The 20111-nt window shown below is 43.7% G+C and overlaps 1 protein-coding gene across 5 annotated transcripts in view; it reads right to left on the bottom strand.

The window, feature by feature from the left end:
* LOC308508729 (bifunctional heparan sulfate N-deacetylase/N-sulfotransferase 3) overlaps window positions 1-20111 on the bottom strand; it is a 110560-nt gene that overhangs the window by 78138 nt on the left and 12311 nt on the right. For 4 of the 5 annotated variants that reach the window (XM_081075938.1, XM_081075940.1, XM_081075939.1 and 1 more), the window contains one exon: window positions 15868-17000. The exons of the other annotated variant lie outside the window; for it this stretch is intronic. In XM_081075938.1, the coding sequence (XP_080932064.1) occupies window positions 15868-16842 (975 nt within the window). In that variant the 5' untranslated portion in view covers window positions 16843-17000. The remainder of the gene's footprint in view (window positions 1-15867; window positions 17001-20111) is intronic. 5 annotated transcript variants of the gene reach the window in all.

Below are 20111 nucleotides of genomic sequence, written 5' to 3'. Positions count from 1 at the left end.
CCCTGAGAAAATAAAGTGACTACTCACTGTCACATTCGAGTCGGAGAAGCAAACTTGCCTACAGAAGGTGGTGGTGTGGGACAGAATCAAACTTGCTATTGGAAGGGATTGCGGATAAATGTGAAGTGAGGATCTGGCCAGGTGTCGGCTGATGCTCTCGGTACATGCCCCGTGGGACCCAAACAAGCCAGCACAGTAACACCCCCAGGCAAGATGGGACAGGGGGACACAGGGGGCGTCTTCATTCCATGGCTCTGGTTCTGGATTTCTCATGAGGCGGGCTATGTGATATTTGTTGTCTTTCTCCTGGAGGTTTTTAAAGGGGACAAAGCAAAACAATGAAAAAACACCCAAGGTAGAGCATATATAGAATTTTACTAAAAATGAAGTGAGCAGCACGAGCAAGGGTGAAAGCCTGGATTCAATAATGTAATCAACAAAAGACGCAACATTTTTCACTCCCTTATCACTCCGCACATTATGTTGGTTGCTTGGCTTTCCCTACATTACAGCATCGATTCATTATTTTCAGGGATCGTATGATTACACCCAAGTACAGCATAGAACAGCTCCAGTAGTGCTTTTTTCTCTTCATAACTGTTTAACATCTTATATGAATTCTGGATGTCTCCAGGCAGCTCTGAGACATGTCTGAACTCCATATATATATATATATATATATTTGGCATTTTCTTGATGTGGTAAATTTCTGAGAGAATTAGAAGCATTTTTTCCAGAAGACTTTTGGTGTGGTCTGCTACTGTCAATCAAGTTTCCAGAAAATTCAGAATCTTAATTCTGCATCAAATCTATAGCAAACTTTATCCCAGGGTTAGGAATTGCAATCATTATTTCTCCCAAGCTGATTTTTATATGAGTTGCTTTAAAGAATGTAAAATTGATTTTTGTGTGTGTGCAGAGTTGGTAAGAAAGAAAATCCCTATGGAACTAAGTTAAGAAAAAAAAGAGCATGTTTTCACCTTTTTGGTTTCTTTGTTTTAGTGTGTGGCATGAAGAGTCTATATTCTAAAGTTAAAAGGGAGTTTGTGTGATTTACCTAAATGAGGATTTTGTTATTATTGCAGGCTAATTATAATTTATTTTTATAATTTGTTTAATATAATGGCTCTTGAAAAAGCTAATATAGCACAGAAGTGTTCCTGCTTGCATTTCTCTGAGATGTCATACTGTCCTCAAGGTTCCTGAGAGAGATTTGGAAACACCCAAGCTAGGAATCATATATTCCAAACGAGTGACAAAAACATGTTGGCTGATCTATGGACCTGTAGGCTGTGACACAAAGAGTGGCATTCGGGCCACACGTACAGCTGAAACCTGGCATGCTGAGTATGACATTGTCCCAAAAGGTAGAGAGGTAGCTGAGGGAAGTGAGCTTAAATGGTTAAAAATGAAAAAGGCAGAGAGGGCTGGCTCTGCTCTGCATGTCCAAGCTGCCTGGCTTGGGGAAATGTCAGTCTTGGTCCCAGCACCCTTTTATAAAATGACACTTTCTTCACAAGAATGCTGTGAAGTAATCCACCTCAGGTAAGCAACCTAAAGCACATAGTAGGTCCTCAGAAATGTTACTTCCTTTTGTCTCTACCTTTTCCTGGTAAATGCTTTCGTAGTAGCAGAAGGCAAACCAGCAGCCCCAGGTACATTTGGCACTGGTCCAATGGCCTAGTGAAGGGGGTGCTTTAAGTAACACTCATCAAAGCATGCTAATGCCAGTTCCAATTCAAGGGAACATTTCCTGAGTAATGGGCACTTAATGTTTCCTGGGCCCTGTGCTAAGCATGGACGATCTCGTTTGACCTATTCAGCAACTCATTGTTGCTGGATTATCTCACTAGTGTTTTCAACAACTCACTGAATTAGGTATTATTGTTCCATTCATTCTACAGATGAGGAAACCGAGGCACAGAAAGGTTAAGTAAATTGAGCAGAATTTAAAAACAGAAATGTAATTTAGTTTTAAAAAAGTAATATAGGGTATTCCTTTGCAAGAGGACTATGTCATTTTAGGATTATATGCTCATAGCACTAAATCCATTTAACTTTAAAAGCACATATTAAAAACATTAATAAACTGTAACACAAGTCCGTGAAGAAAATATTTCATGGTTCTGGAAGACCATTCTCAATGTTCCTCTCACATTTCTGTATGCCTTGTGAGCAGAGGCACTGACTGCCTTTGCTTTGTACTGTCTTTGCAAGGATGTCTTTCCAAGGATGCCTTATAAGGCAGAGACAGAGTCTTCCGTCAGAGCAAAGGGCAAGTTTGCTTATTTTCTGGTATAAAGAAAGACCATGTCTACCTCCAGGGCAAAGAGTGCAGGCTTACTGCCCATTATAAAAGGTTCAGGTTCTCTAATATTAGGGTTCCTCTTCTGAGAGAGTGTGCAGACTTACTACCCATTATAAAAGGTTCAGGTTCCCTCAGATTACGGTTCCTCTCCTGAAAGAGCATGCAGGCTTACTGCCCATTATAAAATTTTTGGATTCCCCAAGACTAGGGTTTCTCTCCTATAAAGGAACCCACTGCATGTGTAGGCAACAACCATCTGGGCCTCTTCACATTACCCTGTGGGGACTGGGACTTAGAAAACCAGCTCAGATGCAGATGCTTTGGCTGCTGCCTTTGCTGTGAGTACCAAGGTCCCTCAGTCAGCATCCATGACACTGGGGCAGGCTGACTGGTTAGCTGCAAGTGGAGGGAAATCTCACACCCTTCACAATTCTTAATGAGGGGCAAAGGGAAATTGTAAACATCCACGGACAGCAAAAGATCCAGTTTATTTAAGGTATTATCTGTAACAACTGCACACAGATGCAGGTGGGAAAGTTAGCCCCACAAGCTGTGCTCTATGGGGGACCAGGGAGGCCCCAGGACAGAGCCGTGGGTGTGTGAATGCAAAACAATGAGACAGCAGAGGAAGCATATTGCTGCAAGCCTGGGAAACTAATAAATACACATGACAGCAAACAGCTTTTGAAGACAGGTACGCTGTGTCACACATGATTTACAGGTTTGCTCCTGGCTGGAAAATGAGCATTGGTACTCGATTCACAAAAGCGGTTAAATTCTTCTGAGGTTCAATGTTCTGCAGGAAACCGTTTCATGTCTCTATTGTCAGGAAGCCATTAGGCTGTTTTGTAACTGTATGCAACTATTATATGTGGCAAATTGAGGGGAGACAGAAGGGTTAATTTACTGTGAGGTATAATTCATAGTTAATAAATTGTAACAAGCATCAGTAAGTAAAGAAACAGTAAGTTAATGGGTATACAGCAAAGAGGCATTTTCCCCCTTTAAATGTACTTAATTAACACAGCTGATCCTCTGGGGCGACAGGGAGTAATGAGACCATAACAGCCCTTACCTCTGGATGTTGCTAAATCTGTTTAAAAGCAACAAATTACTACGCATCACACATTCCTCCTTTTACATGTGAAACAGCTTACACATATATTTTAATTTAGAAATAAGTACATTTATTTACGTAAAACTAAACAGCACATTTTATAATTCAGTATACTTGAACATTTACAGATAACACACACAGACACACCACCACTTGCATTCCATGTATCGTTTTAAAAATAAACTGATTTCTGTGTGTACATGATGGTGCTGTGTACTGAGAATAATGGATACATTCATGCAAAACCCTTCCACAGGATTCAGTCTCGTGTGTAGGAGATAAAAGGAAACCAACATGTGAGTATCCACTGCATGCCAGACAAACCTTATTTAGAATTCATGAGGCAGGTGGCATCATTACCCCTATTTTAAAGATAAGAACAGGCTTCCCGAGCTTAGGGAAATTGTTTGGGTTCCGCACCTCGTGTGGAGCTGAGATTTGAGCACAGGTCTGCTCAAGTCCAAAGCTCATTACCATTTCACTTTACATCTGTTCCTTGTGCAGTAGAGAAAGATGGGTTCTAGGAAGATCATTTGGTTTATGAGCCTGGATTCATCTTTGGTTTTCCAAAGGGGTCCATTTTTTCTCTTTTTTTGCAATGAAATCCATTCAGTTTATCCTGTACCTTAGAGCAAGATAGTTCATGTCCTTAGTTACCAGTCATTCACATGGTGCTGTGGAAAGCACAGGCCATTCATCATACTTTAAATAATTAACCTGACAGACATTACTGAGAGTCGCTGTTTATTACTCTGTGGGAGGGACAGTTAGGGACACGTACGCCCCGCAATCGAATGCACATGTTCTGTATTCTGACCAAAAAGCTTGCGTGTAAAATGGAGGACAGTCTGTGACCCAGAACTTCAAATGAGGCTTTCATGAATTAATTTAGGAAGAGGATGTTCCTTGTGAATAGTAAATGAGATGAGGAATCCATTCAGACTCTCAGCCATGTCTGTGACATCTCAGCACATCTGAGCTGTGACCCTAACGGTGAGGGACTCAGGGCTGGTCCTCTTCCATTCTCGTCTCGACTGTCTTTTCCCAGGGGATTTCATCCTGGGCCAGGTCTTTAAGTACCTTCACTACACTAATGAGTTCCCGATGTATATTTTTCCACTTGGCTTCTCCCTGAACTCTAGATTTGCAGACCCAGCTGCCTGCCCACATCCACTTGGACGTGTAAAAGACACCATGAACTTAGCAAGTCCGCAAGAGGACGCTTGGTTTCCCCCTTATTATAACTACCAGCGTGAGACAGGCACGGGCCTACGTACTCTACGTGTATTGAATCATGCAATCCTCAGGCCCATCTATGATAGAGGCTCTGACAGGTCTCACTTTACGTAAAAGGAAACTGAGGCACAGAGGCTAAGAAACGTGGCCAAGGCCAGTAAGTGACGAAGCAGGGATTCAGGTCCGTCTACACCCACGGTACCTGTGCTCACCGCCACTGCAAGAAGCCCCTCTTCCCTCCGTGCTCCCCGACTCATAGAATACCCCACTTACGCCACAGTCTGAGCAGCTGTCCTCAGTTTCATTCTTTGCTGAAGCTCCCTACTTGCCACCCATTAGGAAGTTCCGTCAGCTCCATTTCCGGGACATCTCAGACCTGCCAGCTTCTCACCATCCTTCTCACCACACTCATTCCTCCCCTGGTCTGAAAGCCACCTTCCATCATTTTTCTATACAGTCCATTCTCCATATAACGACCTGTATGATTGTTTTGAAAACCTTAGCCAGATCTTTTCACTACTACAGACCTCCAATGGCTGCTCCCAGAAGTTTGAATAAAATCCAGACATCTCCATAAGCAAATAGCCCTCCTAGCTGGGTCCCTGCCTACCTTTCTGAACTCGTCTCACCCCCGGCTCCTTCACTTCCACTGTGCTCCGTCACACTGGCCCCCGTGACCACACGGAGCTGTCACCCCACATCTTTGCATTCTTGGGGGGCTCATCTCTACTGCAGGTCTCAGCTCAGTGTTACCTCTGAGTGGTCGCCCTGCCCAGATGCTCAAGCCCCCCCCCACGACCCCCCCAGCACCTCCCATCACTCCTGAGCTCACAGAACCTGCTTCGTTTTGTCATAGTTCTCTTATCTCTCACTGGGGTTATTTATTTGTCCTTTGGGTTTTGTGTTTATTGTCTGGTGAGATGTGTGCAGGCAGCGAACGTGTCTATCTGGGCCATCACTGCATCTCCAGCTCCTAAAAGAAAGCTTGGCAGGCAGTGCACACACCAAGTGACAGTTTTGAGTGGGTGACTAAACATGGTCTTGTTTTCTTTTAGTTGATTTTTTACCTCTAAGGTATTTAGAAGAACTAATTCTGATCATTCTAGAATTCCTTCCAAAGGGCTGCTCAAATATTCCCTCCCAGTGCATGATACACTCATAATAATAATAAAAATACAGCTTCAATTTATCGAGGGCCCACTGGAATTAAGCATTTGACATACACAGGCGCCGTCTGTGCTGGGAAGGAGGTATTGGAAAGTGGTGGTGGGAGAGGCTGAGACATAGCCCGGGCTTCTCAGTTAGCAAGACGCAGGGCTGAGGTTTGGGCCCAGGTTGCTCTGACGTTAGCTCCCAAGCTCTTTTCAGCAGGAATGTTATACAGCTATGCAGCTGGCAAGGGAAAGTAACGAATCAGAAAGGCAAAATGGGACACGCCTTTTCCGTCTATACAAACGTGCAAGCCCAGAGGAGAATGGTTGGAGTCTACACGGGCCTGAGGGTGGAATAGAATGATCCCGGGTTTCTTAAGCACTAGGGGCTGATAAATTCATTTCATACAAGAAACAAGCCTGTGGAATTTATTGCAATAACAGATAGAAGAAAGTAATTATAGAAATACCTTCCAATATTCTAACTAAGTCATGTCACAGATGGACAAGACGTTATTTGGGGACAGCGGGCTGCCTTGTAATTAGAGCCCTCACCTGCAGAGGCCGCTGTCCGGGAGGCTGACCACACCCCCACGCCCTTCCTTCGAGCTGTCAGGCAAAGCTGGCCAACTGGACTGGACATGGGTCCCACCTCTCGGAAGCCGTGCTCTGCTCACCCTACTTCACCATGTAGTTACTCTGTGCAAATCAGTGGGTGCTGGGCTTCCCTTAGGAAGGTCCCAGAGAATCTCACGTAGTTAGAACTACTACAAACCTAAGACATGATCAAATCCCATTCTCTCATCTCAGGAAAGGACAGTAGAACCCAGAGGTAATTATTTGTAACCTGTCAAGGGCTCTCACGTCCCGAGGCTCCCTGCATGCCCCCAATGGCCCCTGACGAGGGTGGAGCAGCTGTTTCCATGCCCGTCTTTACCTGGGAGGAAGGGGGCTGGGACTCCTTGTCAGTAAGCTGGCCCCTGTGGAGACTTTGTCAGGGCTGAGACTTGTACTTCCTGAAGAGCCTGTGTACACTTCCCCCCTCTGTGATACTAATGAGGTTCTCTCAATTAAATTTGTAAGAACTTTCATGAGGTTTTCTTGGAATATGAGTATGTAAAGTTTATATACCAATGAACAAACACACTGTGCTATTTGTGGAATGTGAAATAAAAGGAAAAAAGACAACTGGAGAGACGTGTGAGTGTCAGGAAACTAAATCCTGCCCTTAGCTACACGAACGAATGGAAATAATTTATGACACATTAGTGGGCGGCGAGGCCGAGACTACCGCCGCTGGGTGGGCTCGTCTTTTCTGCTGTGAAGCAGTAGGTAACATGCTACCCATCAGGGAGGCCAGTGACATGGCCTTGTGTCAGATCAGACATAACAAAGATTGAGAAACCGTTTCCTCTCGTCCCTTCACTCCCTCTCAATGCCTATTGCATTTCTACAGCAGATTGGCAATTATGCAAACATCTTTTGAATAGTAACCTAAACAATTTTTGGTAAAGCAAACCCACTGTAGTTCACGTTTTCATTATAATGTCTTAAGTCTCTTCAGGATAGTGTCAGATTTTTTTGTTAAAAAGTTACACAAACTCTGTTAGAGGAACTTTTCAGTGTATCAGAAGTGTTAGGGCACAACTGGGGGCAGCATGGGCGGGGAGAGCTCAGCTCTGGGAGCCAGACCTGGGGCACCACGTACTCATGCCATCTCGGGCAAGTTAGTCAGTCTGTGACTATCAGGGGTTTTTATTTTTTAATAAAATGATGGTACTTATAGTCATTGTTTCAAAGGATTTTCGTGAGAAAGATGATAATGAATGTGAAACACTTAAAACAATATATGCACCCAAAAAATGTAACCTATTTTGGGATTAGCTAAGTACCCCAAAGACATCATTAGAAAATAATCACATCTTTTATGAGCCTAAAAGTATAAGCACAGAAATACAAAAGATCTTTTTATATTTTGATTTACTTCCTTGAATTATGGAATGTTAGGAAAAAATCAACTTTCAATCTAGAGAACAACATAACCCAGTAACTGGCAAATAGTAACTGTTTTGTAGTTCCTTTATACAAAAACGTGTTTCATTATTCTTCAAGGTACCCCTTGAAATCTTCATCACAGCACTTTGGCAGAGTGGATGTTAATCATTTTCTAAACAGAGTAGAATATTGTTAGAACCAGAATCTTTCCTCGGTTTCCCTCTCCTGCTAGCCCAGGGTGTGGGACGTGTCATGTCTGGGTGAGCTCTGGTGCCGTCTGTGATGGCCCTGCTCATTAGCATGCTTGAGAAGGATTTGGGGCATTGGATCTTACAACACAGTAATTAGTCTCCAAATGTTCTGTTTATCCATTCGTGTGGTGTTCTGTGACAGCATTTTGTCTCCTTACATGATTTACAACTCATTCTTTTAGAATGTCATTGCATAACAAATGACTCCTTAATATAATAGTAACAGAGGTACATTCCAGCTCACAATGTAACAACTTAATAAAAAGTATTCAGTGTAAGTAGGTTATGGATATGAGATAGTTTTTCCCTTTGCTAAACTATTTTCTTACTTCCCCATGTTCAATTATTGCCATAAACTATTTCCAAGAAATAATTACCTTAAAATAACTGTATAGTTGCTAGCACACAGTGGCTATTGGAGTTGGATAACAATATTGAGTGATATGTTTTCCTCTATTTTATGTCACTTTAGATCAAATTTAGAAATAAGCATTCCACCAAACTACAAAAGAAGGTTCCTATGCAGCCGTAAGAACAGTCCCAAACTGCTTGTTTGACAATTACAGAAGAGAGACCAGTGGGGCTCTGATGTAGTCTACTGCCACAGAAGTGGAGGTGACTTCCCGGAGCCCTAGCTTTGTAGTCTGAGCAGCCATGGGTGTACCTGAGGGGGCTGTCCAGTAAGCATCGTAAACTTAGCAGAACTGTCTTCCGAGCACCACGGTGAAGACAGGCCCTGCACAACCTGAGAGAGCGCCGCGTGAATGGGCGCTCGTTACAGGAACTTGTAAAGGGTGTGCTTCACAAAGAAGGAGGCTCACTCGTTTAGTCAAATATGTACCGAGCCAGGCACGCTGCTAAGTGCTGGGGGCGCTGCAGTCACCAGGGCACACGAAACATCTCGCCCTCATGGAGCATACGTGTCAGTTGGCCAAGTCACAAACCAACAAAAACGAGCAAACATAGGAAGTACGTGTAGTAGCCCGCTGCTAAACCTCTAACAGTGGGCTCCCTGGGAAAACAAAGCAGCCTGGCTTTGTGGCAGTTGCCAATTGCTGTGGTGTAAATGCTGTCCCCAGGTCACTGAATCTGGGAAGAGATGTAAGCAGACGACTCTGCATGCCTCTGTGAGCCGCTTCAGATCGTAAGTGCACAGAGAAAAATTAGCAGGAAAGATGCGGAGGCTTAGGACTGGCAGTTTTCAAGAGGATGGTCAGAGACGACGTCACTAAAAAGGTGCCCTTTGAGTAAGAGCTGGCAGCAGTGAGGAAGACAGCCATGCACCCATTTGGGGAAGAACATCTGAGGTAGAAGGAACAGCCCTAGGGTGCAGCTGGGGACGGCAGGAAGCTGGAAAGGCTGCAGCAGCATGAGGAGAGAAGCAGGCCAGGAGATGAGGGCATTAAAGGGAGGGTGTCACAGATGGAAAACAGACTGGCTCTTAGTGTGGGTGAGACTGGGAGGTTCCCACATGATGTGAACTGCATGTTAGCACACCACTGGCTTCTCTGCTGAAAGGAGGAGGCCGATCTAGTCGGACTTTGGTGGTGGTGAGAATGACGTCTGATATCTGGGCTTCAACAACAACAAACGTCGAGAAGCAGAACGCTCATCAGCCAAAGGACAGCAAGAGTGATTGCAGAGAAAGTACTTTTTACTGCTTGACTGAGGTGCAGAGATAGTGATTGTGTTTAAATATCTAGAGAAACTACTAGAAGAATAGAAATAAAATCTATACATTCCAAACCAGGAGTAGGAAGAAAAGAGAAGGAAACTGACACTAAAGGCGATAAAGGATAGAGAGAAAAGAAGAAACTGAACGAGTGGGACACACAGAAAGCACGAAATAAGAGCTGAAATAAATCCATAAATATTGCTCAGCAAATTACATGCTGTACTCTTGTTCATTGGAAGACAAATACTGCCATAGTGATAAAGAGCACAATTCGTCTACAAGGTGTTTTCAAAACTAATTTATATGTAAAGACACAGAATAAATAAAAAATATAAAAATGAGATAAGGTATAGTTTTCAAATAGTAACCAAAAATAGTAACCAAAAATGTATCTATGTTATTATTAGGGGTGTGTGTGTGTGTGTGTGTGTGTGTGTGTGTGTGTGTGTCTGTATACTTAAATAGCATAGCTTCAAAATGCACAATGTAATAATTGACAGAAAATCAAGAAAATATTGACAATCCACTATCAGAGCTGGAGAATTAAACATACCTCTTTTGGTAACAAGTAGTACAACCCATTCCTTCCCCTCCCACCCCAAAAAAGACCAAAACGGTAAGAATATAGAAGATTTGAACAACGCAGTTAACAAAGTTGAGCTAATAGCTATCCCGTGACTGGAAATCATGTTCTTGTCAAGTTCACAGGATGTCTTATCCAGTGCTTCCAGAGCATCGTGCAGTTAAAATGGACATTAGCAAATAAAAGATAGGAAGCCTCAGAGATGATAGAAAGGAATTAGAGAAAGATGGGTTTTGGGTGAAACAAATGCGTTGGTGGTTTGTACAGGCCTTGACTTCCCTTCAGAGCACTGTAAATAATGAACTATCTGGAGAAGCTTTTGTTTCCTTTTGGTTTTTCCTTACGACAGAATACTTGGCTGCCCTTCTCCCCAGACATTTGGTATGCTGAGTTCTTTCTCAATGATGTTATGAAGGCCCTGGCTCTCCTTAGCTGGGGTGGTGAACACTGTTAGGAGGGCAGGTCAGGCCACAGAGCTCACCTTTCCACGCCAGTTAGAGCCAGGTGTCAGCCCAGCACCCTCTGCAGTCGGGAGTCTGTCTCTACCTGAGAGCACTCACTTCTCCAGTGGTGTGGCTTCCTGCTGCTGTCTGCAGCACTTCCTTTTCCCTAGGCACATGGGATGGAGCTTCAGTCAGAGAGGGAAATAATGACCCAATCACTCAAGTCCCTCTCTTACGTCCACTTAAAAAACGTCGATTTTGAAAAGAGTGATCCACAAACAGCCAAGTTAAGGCACAGTGGAGCATAAGGAAGTCACAGGAAAGTTGTGGGGGCCGTGAGGGGTTGCTGAGTACCTCCTATCACACTAGAGGCACCTCTTACTATGCTCAGAGACAGCCTGGCTGCACCCTCATTTTCTGGAGTTTAGCAAAGTTCTAAGAGAATGCATGGTTACGAGCTAGAAGGAGAGAGTGGTGTGCCGCTCTTTTAGTTGTGAGCGTGTAACTGCAGAGTTCACTAAAACCCTAAAACCCACCATGACCAGTCTCCTCGCCGTGCCATTTCCCACGTGTCTTCGGGGTGAAATGTTAGAAGAAAAGGTCTAAGAGTAAAGGTGTAATGGATCTTAGGCCAAGAGTGAATTCATTCTTCTAAGAGAGAATTTGAACTGTTTATCTTCATTCAGTCATGCTGTGCTCTCCTGTGTAACTTTCATATGTTTCAATAGAAGAAACATTTATTTGTAAACATCATTTTCCCTCTCCTAAACACTAGCTGTACTCTTAGCTTCAGGAAGTTGGAGCCGGTCCTAGCACATAAGGAACTAAAATTTTCTAACATCACAAAACTAGTCCACGGTGAACTTGAGACAAGTCTTGCCCATATAGTTAAATAAAACACACCTTTTCTTTCTGATTTCATTTAACTGAAATTAGTACTGTCACTTTTGAATATTTGAATTGTCTAAACTATTAGGTGGTGCAAAAGTAATTGCGATATTTGCAATTTTTAACCTTTTAAATTGCAATTCCTTTTTTTTTTCTTTTTAGTGTGTTTTTTCCAGGACTCATCAGCTCCAAGACAAGTAGTTGTTTCAATCTAGTTGTGGAGGGTGCAGCTCACAGGGACCCGTATGGGGATCGAACAGGTGACCCTGGTGTTAGGAGCACTGTGCTCTAATCAAGTGAGCTCACCGGCAGCTCCCCAAACCTCACTTTTGCACCAACCTAGTATGTTCTTCTTTGGTTAAGGACTACGGTTTGTCCCTTTTAAATGACACGACTAATGAGGATAATACCTCAGGCCTCTTATTATTTTTTTTCTTCCTCTTGAAGAGTCATATATTTTGTGCCACATCACAGTTTTTTTTCTTTTTTTTTTTGTAGCTTTGAGGCTCTTTAAAATGTGCTCATATTATTCAACAGTTAGGTATGCAGAAACTGATACTGCATTGCTAATTCTAATTTTCCACTTAAATAAGGAAACCCATTTTTCTTTGTTTTCACATAAAGAAAAAACACTTTTTCAGTGATTAGTATAATAGTTAAAATTTATGTGTCATGCACCATTTTTCTAAATTTGCTAATAATATTTCTATGTTACTTTTAACTGTCGCACATTCTTTTCAATTTTCTTAGTACTTCAAATAAGGGAAATATAATATTTGTTCCTACGTGGTCATAATTAAATAAAAGAATGGTTGAAATGTTGCTATTAATTATGTACTGTTAATCTGCTCTTTCTTCTTGGGATAAAATCATCCTCTTATCCTAGTTAGTTAGGGAGACCTGTTACCCCGTTGGCCTGAACTCCGACTTTCAGCGCTGGATTCCCTCAGGGCAAAGCTGAGGGTTGATCACCCCAACTCCAGTCTCTCCAGCTCACTTCTCCTGTCTCTTTCATAACAGAATCTCACCCCTGAGTACTCCACACCCTCCTTCTCCACATGGTAACCCCCAATCACCCCTGCACATCCAGTACCTATGCCCCTGCCCCAGCCACTGCATGTGCATGGATTCTGCGAGTCCCCAGTGGCCTGCATCTTTCTCCAGAGCGGCCTTGCCAGCCCTCTCCAGGGGACCCTGCTCTTGGGTCCCACCCTCTCTGGAGCTCTTTTACTCAGAGCTTCCTGGTGTCGGTTCCTTTTGATTCTGACTCATTGGATGATCTCCCTCCACTTATTTTCTGGAAGATGATTTTCCTCAAGATTCTACAGTGTGATCTTCTTCCTTTATCACTCTATAAACCCTTTTCCTGGCTTTGAAAGATACCACATACTGTCATGCTTTGAACCATTCCCCACATGAATGATGACTTTGAAATCCGTACTTGCTCCCCAGACTTCTCTTCCAGGCCTGTTCAAATCATCCATACCGTATGTCCCAGACGCACCTCAATGAAACTGAGGTTTTAATGTGCCCTGTAATGACCTTCACTGGGATCCCCTTTCTTTGCTGTTGGAAGAACCAACAATCACTGACGTGCGCTAAGAACCTTAACGTCATCCTTGATTATATGGCCTTCATCTTGACGGACCCATTACTCAGCTGTTCAGTTTTACCTCCTAAACACTTCTTCAGTTGGTCCTTCCTTCTCACTCTTACTCACATTTTCTAGTTTCAAGAAATTGCCGCCTCTTCTCTGAATATCACAGCCGCAGCCTCCCAAGTGATCGCTCTCGTCCCGTCTTCCAAATCTGTCCTTACTAGGACTTACCAGTTTCCGGGACGAAGTGCACATAGAGCGTTTCCCACAGCTTTACTATTAATACACAAAACCGCGTAGCCCCTCTGCTGTGTACTTCCCACATTGCAAGATATTTGCCGGTTTATCTAACCCCCGCCCCAAGGCTGTAAACTCACTACGCGGCAGCCGTGTTTGTCTGTTTCTCTGGTGCCCGCCTCTGGGCCTGGCATGTGGTGCGGCCACATCTGGTCCTGAGTGGCACATGCTGAGCACAGCCCCCCACTTCCGGGCTTCCCAAAGCATCCTCTCCCCTCCTCCACCCTCCGTTCTGCGGTAAGACCATGGTTTAGTATGCCATCTGCATACCGCCAACAATGCTTCTCGTGTAGTGGATGCTCTGTAACTAGTTACAGAGTGAGTGAATGAGTGAATGAATGAACATGGTTAGACTGTCAGGGCAGCTGACTACAATGGATTAATGTTTTGAGACACAATCACAGAAACAATTTAGAAGTAATTTTAAAACCCAAATATTTCAAAACATACTTGTTCTTAAGCCTTTATGTTGGTTAGAAAATATATTCCCATTGAAATGTGAGCAAGTCATAGAATATTTTACACATGATAAATTCTTATTCAATGTGTTCAGTAGGCTTTTTATGGCCCTTAAAAATGGCTTAACCTCAAGGACACAAAAGGCATTTTTGTATTCTGTGTAATTTTAGAGAATATAGTAGACTCTAATTAAACAAGTCAGAGATTTATCTAGCATATTTTAAAATGTCATAACAATATATTTTGGCAGTTTTAAGTCATTTTACTTTATAAATAAAAACCTGAAAACATGTTTTATCATAATATTTGGAAATGAAAAAACTGGGAAGAGAATGATGTAGTATTTGTATTTTTTAATCATATAATAAATATTTAAATTACCAGCTTGGTTTTAATTTAGCCACATATTCAAAAGTATGTTTCAGAAGAGTTAATGAAAACTTAAGCACAACATTTTTATTAATTAATTTCTGTTAAGGTAAAAGGAAGAGTCTAAAATATTGCCAAGAATATGAGGTTTTTTTTTTTTTTCTTTCTTTTTTTCTTTTTTTTTCTTTTCAGTCTTTGTACTCTCTATGGGAACATCTAATGGTCCTTCCAGTATATTAGCTCATTTAACTCATTTAACTAATGTGACGACCACATCCATTATTTGCCAGATGCTTAGTGTCTGGAGAAGAGAATGCAATTTTGAAGATTATTTTCCACCCAATTTAGTTCTTCATATTTTACCAAAAGGTCAAAGCTTTACAGACTAAAGATTACGTGTCAAAACTCTCTCTTTTCACTTTTATGAGAAATCAATATGTAGTAAAACAGAGATAGAATCCTATGGTATATTGAATGGGAAACAAAGATAAATACAGATCATTTTGATTTTCAATTTCATTAATATTAAACAACCAGTTGTTTATGCAACACTATTCACAATAATAACCAACTATTTTCAAATAATTGTTTTCTATTTAAGGACAGCAGTTTTACGCAATAAAAACTCCAATACAATTTAAATGCAGCATGATGGGCTTCGTGTATGTACTAGAAATGTTTGATGAATTCTGAAAGTTAATTTAAATTGTATTTAACACAGACAGCAGTATAGTGGTTACCAGAAGGAAAAGGGGGTGGGAGAGGTAGAAAAGGGTAAAGGGAGTCAGATATATGGTGATGGAAGGAGAACTGACCCTGGGCGGTGAGCACACAATGCAACATACAGATGATGTCATACAGAATTGTACACCTGAAACTTATATAATTTTAGTAACTGTTGTCACCCCAGTAAATGTAATTTAAAAATCCTATGTTTATATGTGACTAGGTATACTTGTACTCAGAGCTCTCCATGTAGTGCTAATTTCTCCAATTAGTAGTGCTAATTTCCATAGTTTCAAAAAATATGATAAGGGAAAATAGGTTGCACATTTGACTTCCAAACATATCTGAACTTGCTACTTGCTACTTACTTTAATTCTTGAAAATTTGTGGGAGTATTTATTTTAATGAAAACAAATTCACTTTGATTTCATACTTGAGTGGACTAAAGTCTTAGATTAGTAATAGTTTCATAACTAGATAGTTTCTGGAAAGTCATCAAACGAAAGGGTTTCTACTCTGTAGTTTTAACACATGTAGAAAACCATTTCAGGATCCTGCCACACTCAGTCAGCCCTTTAGTATAATCCTCATTTTTCTTGATTCAGAGAGAAATACAGCAGTTCTAGGGCGAGAGGTCGGGAGGCCAGCTCCTCTCAGTTTGCATAAGACTTTGCTGAAATGCCCAGGTGCCATGTCCTGGGAGGGAGTGGGGCAGCTGGTGCGCCCCTGAGAGGGGACTAGAGGTGGGTACTTGGAGATCACAGAGCCTTACCTGCACGTCCCTGACGTTCATCCGCGTCCCCTCCTTCCCCACGAAGATGTCGTCGATGTCCACGAGGACGTACCGGTCCAAGGACAAGGTCAGCCTGTCCCCGGACAGGAAGGCCACGGCGTCCAGGAAGATGAGCTTGTGCAGCCAGAAGCTCAGGCCGTGGCCGAACAGCACGCGCTGGATGCCGTCGTGCAGCCCGCGGTCGTGGATGACCGTGGCGTAAAGAGCACCTTTGGGGAGGGGAGGAGACAGGTTTTCTGGGGGGTTTACTTTGGCAAATATTACTGGTTGGTAGGCCGAGTGGTTCATCTGAAACACTGTCCAGTCAGTTCCAGGTAACGAGCTTTTGTCCAGCCTGGAGGATTTGGTCACGCGGAGCAGCGGGGAGTGAGGGTTGACGCAGCAGTCTCGTACAGCCAGGTTGTGCGCGGAGAAGGGGAACGCCCTCCCCGGGAAGCTCTGGGCGCCCTTGTCACTGGCTCGATGGAACCCGATGATGCCCACCCCGTATTCTACGCAGTACTTATCTAAAAGGCTTCGGTTCCAAGCGTCCATGTGCACGTACTTTAAAATATTCTCATAAATGATGAGGATGTATTTGCCTTTCGCGTTTTCCGTCAGTGCCGGGAGGTCCCCCTTCCCGGGGGCGATTTCCGCGTGGTACTGGAACCTGCTGGCCTCCAGGAGGGCGACGATGTCCTGCCCGAGCGCGGAGTACTGGCTCTCCACGAACACCAGCACCGTGGGGTCCGCACTGGAGGCGCGGGGCAGCCTCCCGCGGGCCGGCCTCTGCGCGGGGGCCCGCGCGGCCCCGCAGGCGCCCTGGGCAGCCTCGTCGGCGTCCGAGGGGCCGCGGTCCCGCCCCGAGCCCGCGTACAGGTAGTAAGCCGACAGCACCACGCTCGCCGTGCACAGCGTGGCGAGCAGGAGGACCGTCCTCTGCAGGTGCCTGCGCAGCTTCCGGACAAAAGTCATGTCGCGCTTTCCCCGGGCTGTTCCCGCAGAAGCAGCATCCAGAAGGCCCAGCAGAGCAGGAAAGACGCGTCCGGCTACCTGTGCAGGCTCGGCCCGCGCCTCATGTCACCATGGCAGCTCATTTGTTTTGCTTGATCAGGACTCCCAGGAAATACAGTCTGAAAAGGAGAGGGCAGGAGAATAGAGTGTAAACCAGTCCGCGGCGTGAAAGCGAGCGTTTTTGTCCTGTGCACTGGCACGGGTGGCACCTGCCGGCACACGAAGCCGTGCGCACGAGGCAACAGCTCCCTTTCTCTCCACAGCTGCAGGGGGACATGGGTTAGAGCCACCGAGGGGCTCAAGCCGCACAGGCCCGTCCCTGGCAGAGGAGACAGTGGGCTCAGGAGGGGTTTCCTGTCACCCACCCGCCTTAGCCTCCGGCTCTGTGGCTAACATGGGCCTGAGACCAGAGTGGTCGCCAGAGCCACACACGGTCACACCGTGGAACGCCAGCTCGGGCCATCGGCGTGTAGTCACGTAGACTCAAAAACCTGGACATACTCTATTAAGTGCTACGATTAAGACACTAGTTTTTTTTTTTTTTTTTCTTGAAATTTTTTGACACAATGAATTTTAACATTCTATTTATATTTCAGATCTATAAGATGAACAGCCCTACCATAGCTGCTTTCATGCGAATAACCCTTTGAAAAGCTCTCCTGACCCAAATGACCACTTTAGAGTCTATATTTAGTTAGGTTTGCTTAAATCAGGGAAGTCCTTTGGTGAGAGGAACCTGAGGAGTAAAATATGCCTGAGGTGCCTTCGACTCTGGTGTGAGATTAGGGGGCATCGTGTATTCCGGCAGAGGACACATTTACCTAGAAACTCATTTGCTATACTATTCTGTTTCTACTTTTTGGAAAAGAGCAGTAATTATAGGAAAAATACATCGAAAATATAGCAGGTCTTTGAATAATACAATTTTATTCGATATCGTTTTGTCATAATGTTGATGAGAAAAAAAATTCGACTCCCTGTCAGGACCACTGTCTGTGTCGAGTTGGCCTGGTCTCCCCAGGTCCGTGGGTTTTTCCTGGGACTCGGTTTCCTCCCACATCGCACAGGTGTGCAGTGAGCTAAATGTCATGTCTACACTGTCCCTGTCCGAGTGGGTGTGGTGGGTGTGAGTGGCCCTGGATGGAAGGGCGTCCTGTTCAGGGTGGGTCCCCCCTGCGCCTTGAGCTGCGAGGAGAGGCTCCTGCCCCGGGACCCTGAAGTGGAATCAACAGGTTGGACAAACATTCTTGTTTTTATTCATCTTTGAAATGTTTGTAGAGCTCACATTTATTTCAGTGTTTCATTTTAGAAGCATTAGGGTCTTTATGTAGAAGTTTGGTGAAGTTTTTGTGTCCAGAAATGTGCCGTAGGAACCTAGCTTTTATTTCTATCCGTTAGCCTATCATAACATTGGTTTTGTTTTACAGTCATGCGCTGCTTGATAATAGCTACATGTTCTTAAAACTGCATTGATAAGCAATTTTGTCGTTGCGCAAACATCATGGGGTGCAGCTATGCAAACCAAGATGGTGCAGGCTACCCCGTAACCGTAGGTGCCATGCTCTCATGGGACTGGCGGTGCAGTGGTTTGTGTCCTCCAGCATCACCGCAAACACCTGCGTGACGTATGCTGTGACATGAGGACGGCTGGGATGTCACTAGGCAATGGGAATTTTCAGCTCCTTTATACTCTATGGGACAATCACATAAGTGTGTCAGGCCTGCCTGAGTGTCCGATGTGATGTTTTGCTTAAAATCAGTTTCTGAGAACTAGTGATGATGGCAAGTGAGGACCTGCTGTATTTGAAACACACAATGAAAACACTGGAAGCTTCATGAAACACCTTGTTTTCAAATCCTTTTCAAGTCTTAGTAACCTTTGAAAAATTTTGTAACTTTTGAAAAATAACAAGAAACATGGGTGATTTTTAGAGCTTAAGATTATGAGTCTTATGGTCCCGGAACTTTGCAAGAAAATATCGTGGAATATTAAAAAATATTGAGGAAGGTCTTGTCACGACCCCCAAGGTGGGCTGAAAGCTAACTGGGAAGACAGCAAGCACCGGTGGAGAACGCGTTTGATGTTTTGCACAGATCGGGGTTCACTGCCTCTGTCTCCAAGCAGTTGTGTCACTTTGGCCCCAATAACTTCCAAGTAACATGATGAGGTTAGAATAAATGATCTCCAAGAACATTCTGGCTCTCAAATTCTGTGATATCACTTATAAAATAAGCAATGAACAATACATTTTTAATAATATATTTTTATGAATAATATAATATTATGGAGTATAACCACAGGACGTTTACAGGCTAAATATGCTATTTATCCTCTAAATTATGTATTGTAGTCTTCATTTAAATATTTAGGGTATCTGTGTCATTCATTCATATGTTTATGAGGTAATTATCTTCCTATCTAAAATATAAATGTTCAGCAGAGTGAATTTCTTTAAAAGATCCAAAAGTATAGAGACAGTGGCTAGAATGACAAGTGTTGATGTGTGGGTTATTGGTTAGAGACGGCTGACTACACGGCATGAGAGAAGAAAGAGACCACGGTGAGTCGGGGCTCCTGCAGTGGTCTGGGGAGGTGGGCTTGGGCAGAGCCTTGAAGGACGAGAGTAATTGGAACCAGCGTCTGAGATAGAAAAATTTATAGAGACAGGAGTGAGCGCCGCACTGGGCAAGGGCCACTCTGATGAAGAGTGGGAGGAAAGAGTGAGGAATACTTAATAAAAATATTACACAGAACGTATAGGTCCCTCAGCTTTGGAGATAGCACAGAAGTTCATGGTTGTGAAAGTCCATAGGGACCCATGACACTTTCCTGATTGGGGAAATAACATGATAAGGGTGAGATTTTTCAGGAAAATGGATCAATGTAAGAGCAGCGTTAGAGAGTGAAGTCGGGCCAGCTGGTGCAGACTCCTGTCTCACAGTGTGGTTAGGAGCCATTAATGCGCACAGGTCAGGGGCCATGCAGGGAAGGGACAAGGGAGGGCACTGCCGTGAAAGGTGGACGAGCCCTGGGAACACCACGTGATGTCTGTGGTGCACCAGCCCGCTGCCACGCAAAATGCCATGCAAAATGTGTAATTTGAGCAAATCAAAGTGACCAGGACAACCTAAGATTTTTCATTGTTACTGCAGTTATTTCATTTAAAAACTTGCACTGTTAAAGGTATGTACATGTGTATGAGTAATATAATATTCTGGGGTATAATAGC

The sequence above is a fragment of the Rhinolophus hipposideros genome, assembly GCF_964194185.1.
Source record: "Rhinolophus hipposideros genome assembly, chromosome: 16".
NCBI lineage: Eukaryota > Metazoa > Chordata > Mammalia > Chiroptera > Rhinolophidae > Rhinolophus > Rhinolophus hipposideros.
This window is presented reverse-complemented; position numbering and strand designations above follow the sequence as displayed.